At 32.9% G+C, this 19,967-nt stretch overlaps 2 protein-coding genes across 6 annotated transcripts in view; both read right to left on the bottom strand.

Annotated features, from left to right (window-relative positions):
* LOC140053850 (TBC1 domain family member 9-like) overlaps nt 1–13,993 on the bottom strand; it is a 35,205-nt gene extending 21,212 nt beyond the window's left edge. For 2 of the 3 annotated variants that reach the window (XM_072098569.1, XM_072098570.1), the window contains exons 1-6: nt 13,856–13,993; nt 11,249–11,412; nt 10,193–10,270; nt 9,131–9,235; nt 1,846–1,929; nt 363–496 (exon numbers count right to left, since the gene is read on the bottom strand). In XM_072098569.1, coding sequence (XP_071954670.1) covers nt 363–496; nt 1,846–1,929; nt 9,131–9,235; nt 10,193–10,270; nt 11,249–11,412; nt 13,856–13,899 — 609 coding nt within the window. In that variant the 5' untranslated portion in view covers nt 13,900–13,993. Of the gene's footprint in view, nt 1–362; nt 497–1,845; nt 1,930–6,293; nt 6,350–9,130; nt 9,236–10,192; nt 10,271–11,248; nt 11,413–13,855 lie in introns of those variants that run through there. The other variant, XM_072098571.1, reaches the window with a different exon arrangement.
* Nucleotides 13,994–16,014: 2,021 nt separating this feature from the next.
* Nucleotides 16,015–19,447, bottom strand: LOC140055063 (uncharacterized). Of its 3 annotated transcripts, none has more exons than XR_011846609.1 (4): nt 19,350–19,447; nt 18,460–18,698; nt 16,888–17,774; nt 16,015–16,818 (listed from the first exon to the last, which is right to left on the bottom strand). XR_011846609.1 is itself a non-coding variant. In XM_072100246.1 (3 exons), the coding sequence occupies exons 2-3, from the start codon at nt 18,688–18,690 to the stop codon at nt 17,658–17,660; spliced, it is 348 nt and encodes a 115-aa protein (XP_071956347.1). In that variant the 5' UTR covers nt 18,691–18,698; nt 19,350–19,447; the 3' UTR covers nt 16,015–17,657. The 3 variants fall into 3 exon arrangements, 1 of the variants encoding a protein (XP_071956347.1); XR_011846610.1 differs by having other exon boundaries at nt 16,015–17,024; nt 17,088–17,774; XM_072100246.1 differs by having other exon boundaries at nt 16,015–17,774.
* Nucleotides 19,448–19,967: the final 520 nt, after the last annotated feature.

Raw genomic sequence — 19,967 nt, 5'->3', positions numbered from 1 at the left:
AGTATCCTATTACAAACAAAAACTTCAATGGACTGTTTTGATAATAATTCAATGATTATCTGACAGTGAATTATAGTAATATCATGGGACTCATAAATACCAGAAATGCTTTGGGATTTGTCATTAGACTCTTTTCCCAGCCGTTTTTTGGATTCAACAGGTGGTACCTATAAATTATAGTCGAGTTTCCATTTTAACAAAAATGTCAAAGTGTAGTACTATACTGCTGCTTGGTTTCATCTAATGAATGAGTCATCTCGTGTGACGTAGCGGGCTAGAGCAGCAGCGTGAAAATATATACTGTATCAACAATGTGTAACAGCCTCAAAGGCCTAGCATTACAGCAATGTAAACATACTCACTGTAACGTCTGTCCATCTCATCTGCAAACGGCTTTCAGTGCCCATGAGAAAGGAGTAAAAACAAAGATGATTCACACTCAGGTACAGCCAACCACGATGTGGCATTTTACCTTTCCAGTAACTACATGAATAATCTGTAAATAAACAAACAAAATTATCATTTTTCTTTTTTGTACATAAAATGAAACTAAAATAAACTTTTCCACACAATTCCATCATCCGACCAAGGTAGTGAAATGTCACAATTATGTCTATTAATTATCAACAAGTAAGTCTAGACTAGATTTATTATTTTATACTTTTAATACTCTGCATAGATGAATGAGAATATCCATACCCATAAAAATAATTTGATATCATCATTATAAGCATTGTTATCATCATTATCATTGTTATCATCATTATCATTGTTATCATCATTATCTTCATTATTAATATTATCATTGTTATCATCCTTATTATCATTGTTATCATCATTGTTATTATCACCATCATTGTTATTATCATCATCATTGTTATTATCATCATCATTGTTATCATTATCATCATTGTTATTATCATCATCATTGTTATCATTATCATCATTGTTATTATCATCATCATTGTTATCATCATCATCATTGTTATCATCATCATCATTGTTATTATCATCATCATTGTTATTATCATCATCATTGTTATCATTATCATCATTGTTATTATCATCATCATTGTTATCATTATCATCATTGTTATTATCATCATCATTGTTATCATTATCATCATTGTTATTATCATCATCATTGTTATCATTATCATCATTGTTATTATCATCATCATTGTTATCATCATCATCATTGTTATTATCATCATCATTGTTATCATCATCATCATTGTTATTATCATCATCATTGTTATCATCATCATCATTGTTATTATCATCATCATTGTTATCATCATCATCATTGTTATTATCATCATCATTGTTATCATTATCATCATCATTGTGGGAGTGAGTGGCCGAGCGGTTAAGACAGTGGAACCGTAATCACATAGCCATAACATCGGCAGGGTTTCGAGGCTCACTCACTCCATGGTTCTGGTGGTAGAACGAGTCTTCTCGGAGAAGGACTATAAACCGTAGGTCCAGTGTACACAACTTGCTCGTGTGCACTTTAAAGAACCTAGTACATCTTTCGAGACGAGTAGGGGGTTACCCCGGTGTATTAGTACATCACAGCCACTGATCACCAACTGGGCCCTCTGGGAGATCAGTCTTTGACTGAAGAGGTCACCCAGTATAAAGATAAAACAAACAAATCATTATCATTATCATGGTTATCATCATTATCATTGTTATTATCATTCATCATCATCATTATCATCATCTTTAGTTCATTATCATTACACTTATCATCACAATGAGTTTTTACCACCATTTTATTTTAAAAAAAATTATTTATTCATTATCATTACTATCATTATTAGTAAAAAATTAACTTACAATTAACTAATTTTTCATCTTCAGACAACGTGAACAGCTTCCTCCATTTTTCACAAGCTGACTTGAAAGATTTGCTGTCTTCGTCTGAAAAAAAATTAGTTAAGTTATTTTAACAATTGCCTATACTGCTCAAGAACAACATATGAACTAAAGACAAAACAATAGTGGGAAACGCTTTAAAACAAAATATATCTATATTATAAGTGAGAGAGTTTGTCTGTTTGTTTGTTTGTTTGTCTGTCTGTTTGTTCGTTATACAAATTTTTGTTACTGCACATAATCTTACATATGGGGTATCAAAATGACCGCAATTGTACCGGGAATGTTCTAAGCTATATTTCAACATCATCCGCCACCTAGGATTCATGTTAGGGACCAAAATGTGGTCAAAACCCCCACTTTCGATGTTTGTTCGTTATACAAATTTCCGTTTCTGCACGTAACCATACGTATGGGGTATCAAAATGATGGCAATTGTACCCGGAAGGTTTTAAACTACATTTAAAAAAATTCCCCCGACTCCTGGGGTTTTTGTGGGAGGGGTGGGGGCGGGGGGTGGTTTGTGATGTCACATTTTTGCTAGGGCTCGGGGTTGTAGGCTATCGAATTGTAAAATATATACTACAAAAGTTTTACAGTATTTGAATTATCCTCAGCAAGGCGTTTGGGGAAATATAGATATAGATATACATATTTTATTCATTAACCAATATGACACCTATTCAATTACACATTTAGCAAAGTACTTTATCCATATCCAGCTATGTATCGGTCTCTTGGATTGTCTCATTACAGACATCCATACGTGTGTGAACATACACATGTTGTTTACTGTTACTGTGTTCAAACTACATCACCAATCCTCCAAGAAAAAAAAGTCAATTGTGGGAGAGTGGGGTTGGGAGATAGGATTTTGCTTACACCAGAATTGTTGGAAAATGTATTTAATCATCCCTGGGAAGCGGATGGGAGTTTGGGGTGGGGATGTAGGCCTATCACCATGCCCGAAACTGTGTTTGGAATGTTTTAAACTATATTTGAAAACTGCCACTGAGGGATTATGGGTTGGGAGTGATAATAACATAATTTGTACTGGAACCGGCTTCAACACATCACCCAGGGGAGGAGTTAAGGTTTGTTGATGTGGCTGGGGTGGTGAAAGGAGAAAGAAGGCTGGTGGACCGCAGTATCTAAATTACATATTTTAATTATCAGCCAATATGATACCTATTCATTTACACAATTTACAACGTACTTCAACCATTATTAGACCCATCGTAGCTATACATACTCCTCTCAATTCGAAGCTTAGGTTGAATTGAATTTGTCCATCACTGGGAAGAATGTGTTTTTAAGATAGAGTATGGGGTGTTATTGAAGAGGGGTGGAGGTTGGTGAGTATACACAGATACTGGCGTCGGGTGTTATGTACTGAGAAGGCTGCAAACTAATTTTGAAACCCGCCCTGGGGCGGGTATAATTGCTAGTATATTTATAATCTACAGAAATAATTTAAACATAACTGTACATTACAATAAAACAACAAATTCTTATTAATCATAGTAAAGAAGATGACATCCTGATGGACTCATTAAAATGTGTGTTTATTTTTACTTCATTATTTAGGTTTAAATATTACAATCAGCTGAACCACGCTCCAGCCACTGAACAATTGAGTTTATATTCAATGTAATGTAAGGTATAGGGAGCGTGGTACAATAATTTTTCCCTGTGTACAACGTGATAGCTGGATTATGAAGGTCACCTTTCGTCAATGAGGTGTTTGTAGTCGTGCTCAATGAAGCCTATTAAGACTACAACCTGAGGGAATGTTTACGTTTCTAATAATTAGCTCTAAAATATTAATGAAGTAACAAAATAAATTATGATGATGCAAGTGGGATGTCAAGGCTTAAGCTCTGTCTACACTATCAAACTGTATGCGACAAAAAAATGTGATGTGTACATACATGGACACGATGATGTCGTATCACTACTATATTTGGGTATATCACTATCAACGCACATCATACCTAGACATGACAGATGTCACAAAGCAACTGTAATTGTGTACAATGGTAAAATACTGATCTGCTGATTAGTACTGGAAACTGTGGGAAATACTTTTAGATATCTTAAGCTCTGTCAAAAAAGTCTGATGTGCCCAAACATGGTAGTGATATGCCCAAATATGGTAGTGATATGACATATGTCCATATATGGGCACATCATATTTTGTCGTCGTCACATAAAGTTTGATAGTGTAGACAGAGCTTTAAGATTTAGCAATCTATTAATAGTGTGCAGAAACTGGGGGTCAGGAAGGTCAATTGAGATCCCAAAAATAAATTATCGGAAATCAACATCAGCCTTAATGATTCCCAAACATTTTTGCAATAACTTTGACCCCTGACCCCAAATCATTTTCCGTGCCCACAAATGTTTTTGTGTCTTAACCTACTGTATGGCAATAAGCCTAGTAATTTCTTAGATAATGCTACTTGAAAAACTAATCATAATAACCTTTGTATATTATCCCACCATTGATCTTATAATCTGAAGTTAAGCCCCAGCAACGTTTACATTTGAAAAACAAAGTTGAAACGTTTGCAAGTAAGTTTTGCATGAATATTTCATTTAAAACCATAATAATTAATATTATAAAATGTAAGACATTTGTTGGTAATATAATGTGTTTAAAATAGTACTGAAGACCCCATATCAAGTGGTTCCTTAAGCGTTAAGGAATTTTAATAGGGGTATCCAGGGATGTTAATAGGGGTATCCAGGAATGTTAATAGGGGTGTCCAGGGATGTTAATAGGTGTCCAGGGATGTTAATATGGGTGTCCAGGGATGTTAATAATAGGGGTGTCCAGGGATGTTAATAGGGGTATCCAGGGATGTTAATAGGGGTGTCCAGGGATTTTAATAGGGATGTCCAGGGATGTTAATTGGGGTGACCAGGGGTGATAATAGGGATTTCCAGGGATGTTAATAGTGTCCAGTGATGTTAATAGGGGTGTCCAGGGATGTTAATAGGGGTGTTCAGGGATGTTAATAGGTGTCCAGGGATTTTAATAGGGATATCCAGGGATGTTAATAGGGATGTCCAGGGATGTTAATAGGGGTGTCCAGGAACGTTAATAGGGATGTCTAGAAATGTTAATAGGTGTGTTAATAGGTGTGTCATGGGCATTAATAGGGGTGTCTAGGGATGTTAATAGGGGTGTCCAGGGATGTTAATAGGGGTGTTCAGGGATGTTAATAGGGGTGTCCAGGGATGCTAATAGGGGTGTCCAGGGATGTTAATAGGGGTGTTAATAGGTGTGTCCAGTGATGTTAATAGGGGTGTCCAGGGATGTTAATAAGGATGTCCAGGGATGTTAATAAGGATGTCCAGGGATGTTAATAGGGGTGTCCAGGGATGCTAATAGGGGTGTCCAGGGATGTTAATAGGGGTGTTAATAGGTGTGTCCAGTGATGTTAATAGGTGTGTCCAGTGATGTTAATAGGGGTGTCCAGGGATGTTAATAGGGGTGTCCAGGGATGCTAATAGGGGTGTCCAGGGATGTTAATAGGGGTGTTAATAGGTGTGTCCAGTGATGTTAATAGGGGTGTCCAGGGATGTTAATAAGGGTGTCCAGGGATGTTAATAAGGGTGTCCAGGGACGTCAATATGGGTGTCCAGGGACGTCAATAGGGGTGACCAGGGGTGTTTATAGGGGTGTCCAGGGATGTTAATAGGGGTGTCCCCCTGAATAAATAATAGCATGCAAAAATGAAAGTAGTTATTAATTTATTAATAAAGCAAGTTTCCTTCTTAGACAAATAGTAGTCCTACTAGACAGAAATATATCAACTGTAGGCCTACAGTAGGCCTACTTCCTTCATTGTATTGTATAGACTGATATCAGGGTCAATTTATTAAACATGCTTAGCAAAAAAATCATTGTAATTATGTTTTTAATTCAATTGATTTTGCAAGTCAGCTTTCAAAATTAACTTAAGAAAAATATTGTTTGATGCATATTTTTTATAAGTAATAACCTTAAATCGCAAAGTCCACATTTATAAGAAAAAAAGAACTGTTTTGATTAATAAAACCTCAGATTTCACTTAAGTGTGTTTAGTAACTATCTTGACTTAAACGAAAAGATTAATAGGCCTAACTGTAAATGCCAGAAATAATCTTTGTGACAGCCTGATACAATAATTTATATTTTAATTACTAATACTTAATAGACTAATAAAAATATTAGAAGTAGATTAGAAGTTGATAATAATTTCATTTACATGATATAGCCCAATTACTCTAAAATCTACAGCAGCAGCTGGTGGGTAACTGTAACTAAATTATTAAAATTATAACAATCAATTGTATACTCAGACACAAAATATATTAGCAAAATATTACAACCTTGCCTAATACAGCATTGCATAACTTACTTATCTCCTTCTTAATCCTAAACAGAGGCATATTTATATCCCTTTATCAGTCAAACTTGAAAAATTTATGCACAGCACATAAATGTCAACAATATGGTTTTACTGGCGTAATGACGACACTTTTAATTTATCCTATTGTGCGACGAAATAATGAATGGGAGTTTTTTCCCATTGTTTTCATCAACGTTCCAGCAGTGTAACACTCAGGTGAGAATATAAACAGGCTTCAAACCCAGCTGAACAATATTGATTTTGATTATTGAGGCAGGTAAAAAAATAAGGATCATTCCATTCATAGACAGGGGTGTACAGTTAGCGAGTAGGAATATCATAATTATGTGATGACAGATTATGTTAAGCTGATATTAAGTAGCGGAGTAAAGTGAATTGAAAAGTCAGTAAATATACAATTATGATGATATAGCACGATCAATAATATAGGCTACAGTAATATTACTGTCATAGAAATAAAATAAATAAATAATAAATAACAACGAAAATAAAAATTGAGCACTATATACTGTAGAAACTTTGTATTAAATAATATTTAATTTAAATTGACTTTGATAGCCTGGTTAGTAAATTATAAATGTCATATTTGTCTATATGCTCCTACCTTTTATAATCTTCTCTAATTTTAAATTGCAAATTAGCTATAATAATACATCTTTCCTTTGTATGCTTTACAGGTAAAGCGTGGTTCTCACTAGCGACACAACGCAAGGACGTAACGCAACGCAAGTGAATTGACCAATCACAAGCGATGGCTTATTCGCCTGATTGCTAACTGTCTATAACTTCGCTTGTCATTGGTGAAAAGGCTTGCGTTGCGTTTACGTCCTTGCGTTACGTTCTAGTGGGAACCAAGCTTTAGAGTACGACCACCTAGCTTATTCTAAATTTTAGAGAACTTTATGCATGACAAGTATAAGAATAGAAGTGTAGACATACTCTTATTATAGAATAATATAGTGTGGACAGACACTGTATCCATAGAAAAATATCTACAATGTGGACAGACACTACATTGATAGAATATTTACTAAGTATAACAGACAGTGTATAGAAACATCAAAAAGTGTGGATAGAAAATGTATCCATAATATCTAATAACTAAGTGTGGACAGATACTGTACATCTATAGAAACATACTACTTAATGTGGACAGACATTATATCTATAGAAACATCTACTAAGTGTGGACAAACACAGAAACATATTATGTGTACTAAGTGTGGACAGACACTGTGTATCTATTTCTAAACGTCTATTAGTGTGGACAAACACTGATAGAAACATGTTATGCGTACTAAGTGTGGACAGACACTGTATTATATATAAACATATTATTAATATTAGGCACTAAGTGTGAATAGACACTGTATAATATATATCAATATATTATTATTGGGTACTAAGTGTGGACAGACACTGTATCTATATAATCATACAGTAAGTATGTGCATATAGACACTTTATTCATAGAAAAATACTATAATTGTGGACAGACACTATATTCATAGACAAACATCTACTAAAGTGTGAACAGACACTGTATCCATCCATAGAAACATAATTTAATAAGTGTGAACACTATTAACTCATTACATATTTTTTTCAACTGGTTCTCTTTAAATTTCAAATGCATTTCATAAAAATTCATATCAATAATTATCTCATAATTTTGATTGGAAAGTTATCACGCACAAGCTGATGAAAGTAATAAATGACATTTTTGAAATAATTCAATTTTTTAATGCCCACGGTTTGACGTTAATCACGAGAGGGTTGTAGAAAGCTAAGTGGATTTTGAATCGTACATACATATTATTAATACGGTCATTAGGAATTCTAGACTATTAACTTTCAATTGTTCAGGGCATTAGTTCGTTCTTTTCCTATCCTTAATAGCCAATATATATTCTTTGAAGATAATATTGTCCCAGTGAAAAAATAATTGTTTACATTTTTTTGTATAATATGTCATTTAAATGTAAAAATTGGATTGAAAAAAAAAATATTTACCTGAAAAAAAAAATGTACCTGAAAAAACTTTTTTAAGTAAAAAAAAATAGTACAATTGTTTGTCAGTGTTTTTTGGTTAAAATGAACAGTGTTTTTTATAATTTTTGACATAATAATTTTTGGGTTTTTTTTCTATGGAAGTGAATAACTTCCAAAGAAAGTCTAATTTTATTAATCTTCATTTTTCATATTTTTTTAGTATTATTTTAGACCAAACAATGCTGCTATATTTAATGATCTGTTTATGTGTATTATTTTAAATGTCTAAACACATATACTTTTGTCTAATCATTTTTGTTGTGTTTTTTTTTTCTATGGAAATGAATAACTTCCATAGAACGTCTAATTTTTATTTTTATTATTTTTATATTATCTTCAATTTTTCATATTTTTTGGGGACAATACAACCCTTTCACCAGTATTATGATCTGTTATATCTTCTGTTTTATCTGTATTATTTCAAATGTCTAAACACATATACTGTTGTCTTTTATGCTTGATTTTAAAATCGAACAACGTTTTGTTTACAATGGTAAAACCGCTTGATAAAAATAGAACATTTCGTCTTTCACCGAATGAAAATATACAAAAAAAAAAACATTTGTAATTTGTTTTGGTTTAGAATTTCTTCTACAGTATTTGTAAAAAAAAATCTAAACTAATTTGCATAATACAAAATTCACCTTTAAAGCTACATGGGTTCAATAGAGCATTTATTGAATATCATGTGACCCACAATCCTCCAATCAAATGGCAAGGATCTACTAAAGGTGTTATATAACATAGATTATCCATAAGCAATAAATATCTACCTTCTCTGAGTCCTTCATCTGTATCAAGGGTCTCAATGTTAGCCACTAGGCTTTCAATTTTGCATTTTACATAATTTGTCACGTCTTCATCGGTGTCAAATGCACCTGAAAAGAGTAATAAGAGAAATATCATTAATAAATAAACATGAAGGAGAGAAAAAAAAATGAAAATATCATGGTTCGAAATTCATCCAAGCAAACTAGTAATTTGCTAGTATATTTTTCATAATGGATAGTTGAAAATGTAAAAACTAGCTACATGTGCTTAATTGCTAGTTAAGCTTGATTCACACTAGGACGCAACACACAACGCAAGCAAGTTGACCAATGACAAAGCAACAGTTCGGATAACCCATTACTTGTGATTGGTCAAATTACTTTCATTGCATTTAGGCCCCTTGTGGGTTGCGTCCTATTAGGAACGAATGTTTTTTTAGAACAGAAAAGTCAATCAGTAAAACACCAATACACTTGTTTGTATTGCAGCATGTTGAGAGAATGTAGAGTATATCTTTATATACTTAAAAAATAAAATTGACGTCGGAGTAGTAAGCCTAAATCAAAACATCTGACCAATAACAATATATTATTGTATTGATACATGGACTGCTAGTACATGTCCCTTTGAATAATGTATACTGTAATTGCAAGGGATTTAAGCTCCGTCGCCACTATCAAACTTAATGCGACAAAAAAATGTTATGTGCCCATATACTCACCCAAGAAAGATTTGACTAAAACGGTACACATGTCTTCTCCGTCAGTAGATCTCCTATCTGACGCAAACCACATCGTACAGCAAGCAATACCTACTGTACTATCACACTATCGTCTACCTTTATAATACACTTTCTTCGCTATTAACAATTAATAATACATAAAACCTAACACTATCCAATGCAAAGCATTGAATAATTAGTGAGTTCTTATCCCACAAAAGCCTTTAAGTAGAACACTAAATTGTCGTTACCTTGCCAACAATTTAAATTTCAAAATTTAATGAAGGGAATACACATATCTCCCTGATCTAATTAGATAAATAAATAATGAGGTTTTTTTTACCTAGGGTGATCATAATATTCTGCTCCAGCCACTCCCATTGTTCGTGGATGTCTCGCTTGTTCATAGCTGCCGCTACAGCTACGGAAATAATATTTTATTTTGATTAATAAATTTAGTTATAGTACAGTAGTTTTGAGACTTAAAAAAAAGTTATTCAAATATGTTGTTGAAATTGTAAATTCAACAATTACTGTACATCAAGAAATTCAACAATTACATTAAGAAATTCAATAATTGCATCAAGAAATTCAACAATTACATCAAGAAATTCAACAATTACATTAAGAAATTCAACAATTACATCAAGAAATTCAACAATTACATCAAGAAATTCAACAATTACAATTACGAAATTCAACAATTACATCAAGAAATTCAACAATTACATCAAGAAATTCAACAATTACATCAAGAAATTCAAAAAAAGAAGAAAATAAGAAATAAAAAATTGCAAATGATATTACATGTCTGAAATTATTGATTGACTTAAAAAAAAAATGTTATGGAAAAATTGATGGAGAATATCTGGAGTAATCATCTTTTTATGATTTGTATCACATACAGTAATTAAATAAATAATCACTGTGAATATCTCATTAATGTTATATTGCAATGTACTTACAAAAATAATAATAATAATGGTGGTAACAACTATTTATGTAAAAATTAATGAATTTTTGAAAATGTTAACCTGATAAACTTTTGAACTTCAGTGTTATCAAGAACCATAAAGCTCTGTCTACACTAGCAAACATGTGAACAAAGTGTGATGTGCTCAAATCTGGTAGTGATATGCCCAAATATGGTAGTGAAATGCCCAAATATTGTAGTGATATGCCCAAATATGGTAGTGATATGCCCAAATATTGTAGTGATATGACATTATCATGCTGATATGGGCACATCACATTTTTTGTAGACAGAGCTTTAACATATAAATGTGTGTATACAGTGTAGAACTCCTCCTTTGTGACACCCCTATTAAAGGACACTTTGAAGATGTCCCTTTAATAGAGGTTCTACTGTACTATATAGTATGTACACAAAAGTCCTTACTGTAGCTAACTTCTGAATTTGGCGTTTGGTGAAGTATTCTGTATGGCGCTGGCTTGGTGTCAAGAACAGTATCCAAGGTGCCAATAAATAACGACGTCAAACCACCACCGCCGTGACCCTTGCGCCGCTGCATCACGAAGAATGGATTTGCTCGTTCTGTTATCCTAATTTATAATAATTAATAACATAATTATAATATGGATGTAATAATACTGAATAGCTTTATTTGTTCATTATTATATAAAATAATATTATAATAATAGAAAGTCTTCTTAAAGATTGGCAAGTATAGTATCAATTAAAAACAGATATAATTATCTATAAAAAAAAATTAAAAAATAGAATACACACATATTATTGCACAAAAACTTAAGTTTAAAAAGTAGATTTTTGGAAGTTAAAAGTTACTGTAAAATACGATAAAAAGCATAAAACGCTTAAAAAGTCGTATAATGTCGTACCCTTAATTTCTTTATATTTTTTTTTTCAAATATTTTTATTACGAACACCATATTTAAGATGAATCTAGTAGTATTTAACTACAATCGATTTTAAACCTATGAAAACTATAAACATTTGAACTATTGTAGAAGGCAATGTATTACAATAACATCAATAAACTTTACATGAATAAATGAATAATTTTATTTTTTAAAACACAGTTTCATCAAATGAATTTTATAAAGAGCATTTGTGCATTTCTTTATACAAATTGTTACTACACTGCATACAGTACATCCAAACAAATACTGAGGAGGTTTACTTTCAGTGCATGTGACGTTTGAACATTATCCGACATCTTGGACAATGGATCCATAATAACAGTGGTAAATATTGGCCCCACTTAAGGTCTGTCTACACTATTGAACTTGTGACAACAAATGTGACGTCCCCCATGAATAAATGAATAATTTTATTTTTTTTAAACACACAGTTTCATTAAATGAATTTTATAAACAGCATTTGAGCATTTCTTTATACAATTAAATAATTTTTACTACTGCATAATCCAAACAACATACTGGGGATGTGACGTTTGAACATTATCCTCCATATAAATTTGATGTGCCCATATATGGACATGATAATGTGATCACTACCATATTTGGGCATATCACACTTTTTTTGTCAACTAGTTTGATAGTGTAGACAAAGCTTTAGGATGCTAAAATAACTGCGAAACTTGTGACAACCAAATGTGATGTGCCCATATATGGACATGATGTCATATCACTACCAAATTTGGGAATATCACTACCATATTTGGTCACATCACACTAGTTTGATAGTGTAGACAGAGCTTTAGGGTGCTAAAATGACTGGGAAGGTTAATGTGACGTTTGAACGTTATACATCCTGGATACAATACAACAATAATATACTGAAATGGCATTGTGAAGATTATTTAATAAAGAACGAAACATTGAATCATGACTTTTAGGAAATTCTGATTTAGGGAATTCTGATTTAGAGAATTCTGATGAGAATTCTTATTTAGGGAATTCTGATTTCAAGAGAGTTAATGAATTCATGAAAAACATTTTGTTTTCTTCAGATACAGTGTATAAGGCTCATTTGCATAATAATGATACTATTATTTTAATACTATCTGCACTTTACAAAATAGACAATAGGTTTATTATGCATGAGTGCATAATTAGGGATATAATCCCACAATCCACACAAAACAGGAATTAATTATAACAATAACCATTTAACAGAGGTACCCCTATAGAATATTGAACAATAACCATTAAAAGCTAAAAGATATTTAATGCAATTTCACTTTTATTGTCTTCATTGTAAAAAAAATATTATTATTTTTTAGATTGATGTCCGGGTTTTTAATTATATTTTTCATAAATAAAATTGTGAACCCCGAGTTTGAATAGTCAAAATGTTATAGATAGATATCCTGCGATGTGCACTGGTATAAGCGCACACGAAAGTCATGCTTGAATGACTCTAAACACCAGTAATAAAGTGCAGAAGCGCCACACTTGGATAAGTGCAAAAGTTGGATAAGCATCACACTTGGAGAAGCAGCACACTTAAATAATAAGCGCGCTACACTTGGAAAAGTGCCACACTTAGATACTGTAAATGCCACACTTAAATAATTGTAAGCGCCACACTTGGATAAGCACAACACTTGGATTTAAGCACAAAACTTGGATAAGCGCAACCCTTAAATAAACGGTTGTCATATAAGCGTAACACTAGGAAAGCAATAAACGGTAGCATGTATAGTGCTTTAGTGTAGCCTAGGCCTATTATGCCTTACTTTAAAATTTAAATTTAATAAAAAATAAGCGACATTCCACTGTTTTAAAAACAAAACAAAAAATGTTAACATACATTACCACCATAAACTATTAGGTTTTAAGTTTTCTAGCTAGGCGATCTATTATATGGCTATAGCCTAGGCTGGAAATAAGTTAAATCAAAGCCAACTCCTCCTGAACAAATTCCTATCGACCTGTAACTTTTTTTTTCAGCCAAATAAATAGGGCTGGCCTAGACAATTGTCAGACAATAGCTTCGCAGATAGGCCTAAATATTCTATCTATGATACAAATATATGGTTATAATATGTGCAAACGTTACCATAGAGCATTGGCAATAAGAACTTCTTCAAGTCGAACCCACATTCTTCGTTTGTATCTTGAAAAACCAAACAAGAAGTTTGTTTTGTCACCCAAAAATAAAAGTATTTATGAGACCCAGAAAAGTCAGTCGGCTGGCTGGCTCATCATAACAGATTGCATGCGCGAAAAGCGAGAGAGGCCACGACAACAACATAGAGTGCGCCCTCTATACTCCAACAATTTTCTGCATGCTGACTAAACTGTATTCAGCTGAGAACGTACCAGTAAGTTTCCAAATTTATTATAAAACAATCATCCACTAAAAGTTTAATAAATATGATAACGTAAAATCAAATCCAAAAAAGTGAGGCATATTCCAACTCCTTTTGTCCATCTTCAAAACAATATCCTGAAGATGCCAAAAATAAAATTCGAATGAATTATTTCGGGGTCCAAATTAAATCTAAATAGATTTTAATTAGGGACAGATTATTTGTTGTCAGTTTAAAATAGTGAAAAAACAAATAGAATAAAATAAAGTAAATGTACAAAAATGAGACATGGAGATGATGTATGCCGATCAAACCTGGAATTATAGACCCTTTTGGCAAATCAGTGTTATACCGTACTACGGAAAAACTCGAAACGAAGGAAAAAATATCATTCCGTTTAATCACCGTGCTTCAGGTTTATTATAAAGAAATAAAATAAACAAAATTTTCTATTTTGATAGTGTTAAGACCTAACGTACGTAAGAGCCCTTAATCTTCGGGACCGAACAAAAGGCTCCCAAATAATTAGGGAGTGTCTCATATAAATACGACGATGATCCAAAGTGTATACTGTCTGATTTGTAACTATGGTAATTTATGTAAGAAAGATAAAAAAAGGCTAAATCAAATTGTGAAAAGAGCTGGTAAACTTATAGGCGATATGCCAATCTGCCTGGATGAATTATATAATGACAGCAGATCAATACAGGTTGCTTTGGGCCCATAATGGGTGATGCCGGTCATCCCCATATGATCAGTTTATTCGATCACCTGAAGTGGTAGGCTCTGTGTCCCTAAGACAATTAGAATAAACCGATCCCGTTACACCTTTATAGCCAACGTCATACATTTGATAAACTCACAGCAAGATAGGGAACTGTTAACGTATCATTGTGCAATTCTTCTTGTATTGTATATTGTATTTTTAATTGTTTTAATAATTTTATGATAAAAGATTTTAATCTGTATTAATGTATATTTGTGTATTTAGTTGTAATTTTCTGAATTTGTAGGCCTATAGTATATCTTTTTTTATATTTTTATGCCAGTTTCAAAATGTATTTCCATTTTATATTACTATAGACAATAAAATAATATCAGTATCATCAGTAACTGTGTTAAAAGTGGTTAAAACATATTTTCTCCTATTTTTCGTTCGTCGAAAGTGCTCCCTGAATATTATGGGTTTCCCATGAATTGGGGTGTCGCAAAGGCTGGAGAGGTTCATTCTCTACAATAGTTACCAAATCAGTGCCACGTCATTATCACAGTAAATCAAAAAGAAAAGGCTATTCACCCTAGTGTAATAAAATCGATTTAGAGTATAACATTGAGCGCGCACTTAGAAACACGAAGAAAACAAGATTATCATGTACATGAGATATATGGAGTGTGATAACATCAATTGAATAGTGGGTGAGTAGAGTACCTTACTAACATCTTACACTGGTCACTGGAAGAGAGCCCCACCAGAGAGACGATTGTAGATATGGATGGAAAAACATGTTGGACAAACCAAGGCAATCGACAGGATACTGAGCTCCGGTGATCTTCAAAGGGTTTATCTGTGGCTGCGACACACTCAGAGTTCCACGCCCCTTAGCAGACACCGCGGACAATATGTACTTAGTACAGTACTGTTGGTACTTGTCGCAGCCAGACATAAGATCAAAGAGTGTTTACGAGTTTCTATGTTGATCAGGGAGTTCAATGTCCTGTTGCCAGATTGCCGTGGACAATTACAAACCGTCAAATCAAAGAAGGCATACGACGATAAACACACTACTGTATAATCATCATAATCAAATATTTAAAGTAGTGAGATGTGTTCCTATTGACTTCCAACGTACAGGTTCAAATCTTCTATCACCCCACTAAAACACAAACAAAGCACACACACACTAAATCATCTATTGTATTTTTTATTTCCCATTCACACAAGACTACATACTATAAGTGTAGCTATAACTCTATGTGGTGCGAATACAAACAAAATGTGAATACAGAAATTTACCATAATACTACACCGAAAAAATCAAATTAATGCAAATTTATTCAAAATAAGTCTCAGCAATATCTATAAATATGGTAGGACCCTCCTATTAAGGGGACTTGTTTCCTGAATATTTAATTAAGAAGAAGTTAATTTGGTCAAGAATGTGTCCCCTTTATAGAGGTTCTACCGTAATATAAAATACCTAGTCTAGTGAAATACAATAACAGAATAAAGTAAGGCTCATTTAAAAGTACTGTAAATCAAGCTTTTTAAATCTGTTTCAGTAATATTTTAGTTACAGACTTCAGTAATTACACTTCAATTACTTCAGTACTATTGCAATTACTTCAGTAACCACATTACATTTACTTTAGTAATCACATTACAATTACTTCAGTAATCAAATTGCATTTACCTCAGTAATCAAATTGCATTTACCTCAGTAATCACAATACATTTACTTCAGTAATCACATTGCATTTACCTCAGTAATCAAATTGCATTTACCTCAGTAATCAAATTGCATTTACCTCAGTAATCACAATACATTTACTTCAGTAATCACATTGCATTTACCTCAGTAATCACAATACATTTACCTCAGTAATCAAATTGCATTTACCTCAGTAATCGCAATACATTAACTTCAGTAATCACATTGCATTTACCTCAGTAATCACATTACATTTACTTCAGTAATCACATTGCATTTACCTCAGTAATCACATTACATTTACTTCAGTAATCATATTGCATTTACCTCAGTAATCACATTACATTTACCTCAGTAATCACATTGCATTTACCTCAGTAATCACATTGCATTTACCTCAGTAATCACATTACATTTACTTCAGTAATCACATTGCATTTACCTCAGTAATCACATTACATTACTTCAGTAATCACATTGCATTTACCTCAGTAATTACATTACATTCACTCAGTAATTACATTACAATTTACCTCAGTAATTACATTACTTCAGTAATTACATTACATTCACTCAGTAATTACATTACATTTACTTCAGTAATAGCATTGCAATTACTTCAGTAATTACATTGCAATTACCTCAGTAATCACATTACATTACTTCAGTAATCACATTGCATTTACCTCAGTAATTACATTACATTCACTCAGTAATTACATTACAATTTACCTCAGTAATTACATTACTTCAGTAATTACATTACATTCACTCAGTAATTACATTACATTCACTCAGTAATAGCATTGCAATTACTTCAGTAATTACATTGCAATTACCTCAGTAATCACATTTCAATTACCTCTGTTACTATTATTACTGAAATTATACTGCCATATTAATAGTATTTTGTTATCCTCTACAGCAATCAAAATAATCACTACATTTTTTAATAAACTCTACCAATCCCAGCCAGTCGCTCTTTTGTATACAAAATAGTATGTTTTTAATATGCATTATGGTTATATTTTTGGTTTGTATAGTAACAAAATTTATGGTCATATATAAAATAATATTTCTCATCAAATTATGATAAATACAAAATCAACATTGTGCATATCTATTTCAGGGCATTGCCACATTCCTCAAGGAGCTTCCTAAGCTCTCCGGATGCCTGCATATCCCTGGTCTCCGAACCGCCTCCAATACACTTTCCTTTGATGAAGACTCTTGGAACCTGCATATAAAATACATACAAATTCTTTGTTTGTTATTAATATCATAATTTAGGCCAGAATTTAACAGAACAGGAAAGTGTTAATAGCAAATAAACTGCATAAAAATCTCCAGTCTTTGGGAAGGGGGTGGCGATTTTAGTTTTGTCATGGCTAGCAAGTCGTGTCATTGAACCTAGGACTATGGGATTATGGGAAGGAAACCATCAACAAATTAAAATGGACTGTACTAGGAAAGCTGCCAATAGGATGCAATGGAAAGGATAGTATAGTACCTGCAGGGAATAATTTCGCCAGTGTAGCATAGCAAAAAGCTATACAAAACAACCTTTTTGCTACAGATTTTTAAATTTGTGTAGCAAAAAATACAATACAAAACTATGTTTCTCGACTAAAAAATCAGTTTGATTAGCAATATTGCTAAACAAAATTTAAAAATGAAATTTTCCCCTGACCTGCAATGCAATTAATCTAAAATGTAATTTATCTGACCAATCACAAGCAACAGATTATCTGAACTGTAACTTCTGATTGGTCAAATTACTCTGCACGTGCATCTTTGCATATTATTATAAGCTATAAGATTATAGGACTAATTTAAGGGGGGAAATCGGCTATTATTAAATTAGAATACACAACACCAAACAATTGTTTAAGGGGTTGCACTTTATATGGATTAGTACTTACCGTTCTTGCTCCAGTAATTTGGGCAAGAGCATTCTGAATAGCATCGCCATCACTGCGTTTATCCAGCTCAACCACTTCGTATTTAGCTCCCTCCTCATCGAGGGCGGCCTTTGCCATCTTGCAGTATGGGCAGTACGTTTTGGAGAATACCACCACGCACTTGTCATGAATTGCAGTTTCTACAAAGTTTGTGGCTGCCATGTTATCTTCTTTTGATCCAGACAATCCCATGTAAATACCTTAAGAAAATTGAGGGAAAAAATATATTTATTATCATTTCATTAACAAACATACATTACAATGTGTAGGAAAAAATTAAAATAAAAGAAATGGCAGAATAATGTAAGTTGAAAATATATCTTTGCACTCTGACTATACTATAGATTGAGGTTTATTGATAACACTATCTACATAATACACAAGTGGACATTTTCCAAACAATTAATCTACCTACTTGGCCTCTAGCTAGCTAGGGCCTCCTGGCCTCTCTAGGCCTAAATTATCAATTTAAAATCTAAAATTAAAAAAGATTATTTGCTTTAATAATTTATATCTATAAACAAATGAATAAATGGGGCCCAGTTCCTCCCTGCTTAAGTCTTCACGTCATTAACTTTACAATAGGCGAGTCAGAAACTGCAAGTCACTATTCTTTTAGTCCATTGACCTTGTGTGCTGGGCCTAGATCCAGGTATACTGGACAAGCTGTTGGGTGCCTGATGAAATTATTCCAATACTGTTACAGCTGGGCCTAGCTAGCTTACTACAGCCTAGCCTAGGCCCTCTTGTAAGAGAGAAAACGGACACTTAGTCGTACCATGGGTAGCAAGAAAGCATTTCAGACTACAATGGTAGAATGTAAAATACCTGCTAAGCTAGGTTGTACTTACAGTTAAATGCAGGTATTTATTTTGCTTTTGCAGTTGAGCGAAACTTCTCCTGATATCCGCCGATGATGATGTGATCAATCAATTGAATATTGGCGAAAATAGAGGGCGACAACCAGTTTTCACAATGGTTGGTTGAGGATTAATAGATGAGTTGCAAAAATCTCGGATTAAAGTTAATACGATTTTTACAAAAAGTAATGGTACGTGGAACATATTAATTTTAAAACAATGACATGCATAAAATAATATTTAACAGTTGCTACAGACCCAGTAATTGATAAGTTTCACATTTTTTCTAAAATCTGTTTCACACCCGCGGGGGCCTCGAAATCCAATTGGTTGAGATACCACGCTATAAATAATGTGCTTATAAAATACATATTCAAATTCATCTCTACGTGCCACTCGTCTTAAATTGATTCCTAACTCATTTTTATAAACACCAACACTGACAATTATTATTATTGAATAAGGACGATGAGAGGATGAGGGGACACAAAATTAAATATTTAACTTGATTAACCTCATTTGCAACAACAGAATAAATACGGTACGCATCAATAATCAATAGTATATATAAAACGCACTCAATACAACTGTACTTAAATGTGCGTGTAG

This window comes from Antedon mediterranea, chromosome 7 (genome assembly GCF_964355755.1).
Source record: "Antedon mediterranea chromosome 7, ecAntMedi1.1, whole genome shotgun sequence".
NCBI lineage: Eukaryota > Metazoa > Echinodermata > Crinoidea > Comatulida > Antedonidae > Antedon > Antedon mediterranea.
This window is presented reverse-complemented; position numbering and strand designations above follow the sequence as displayed.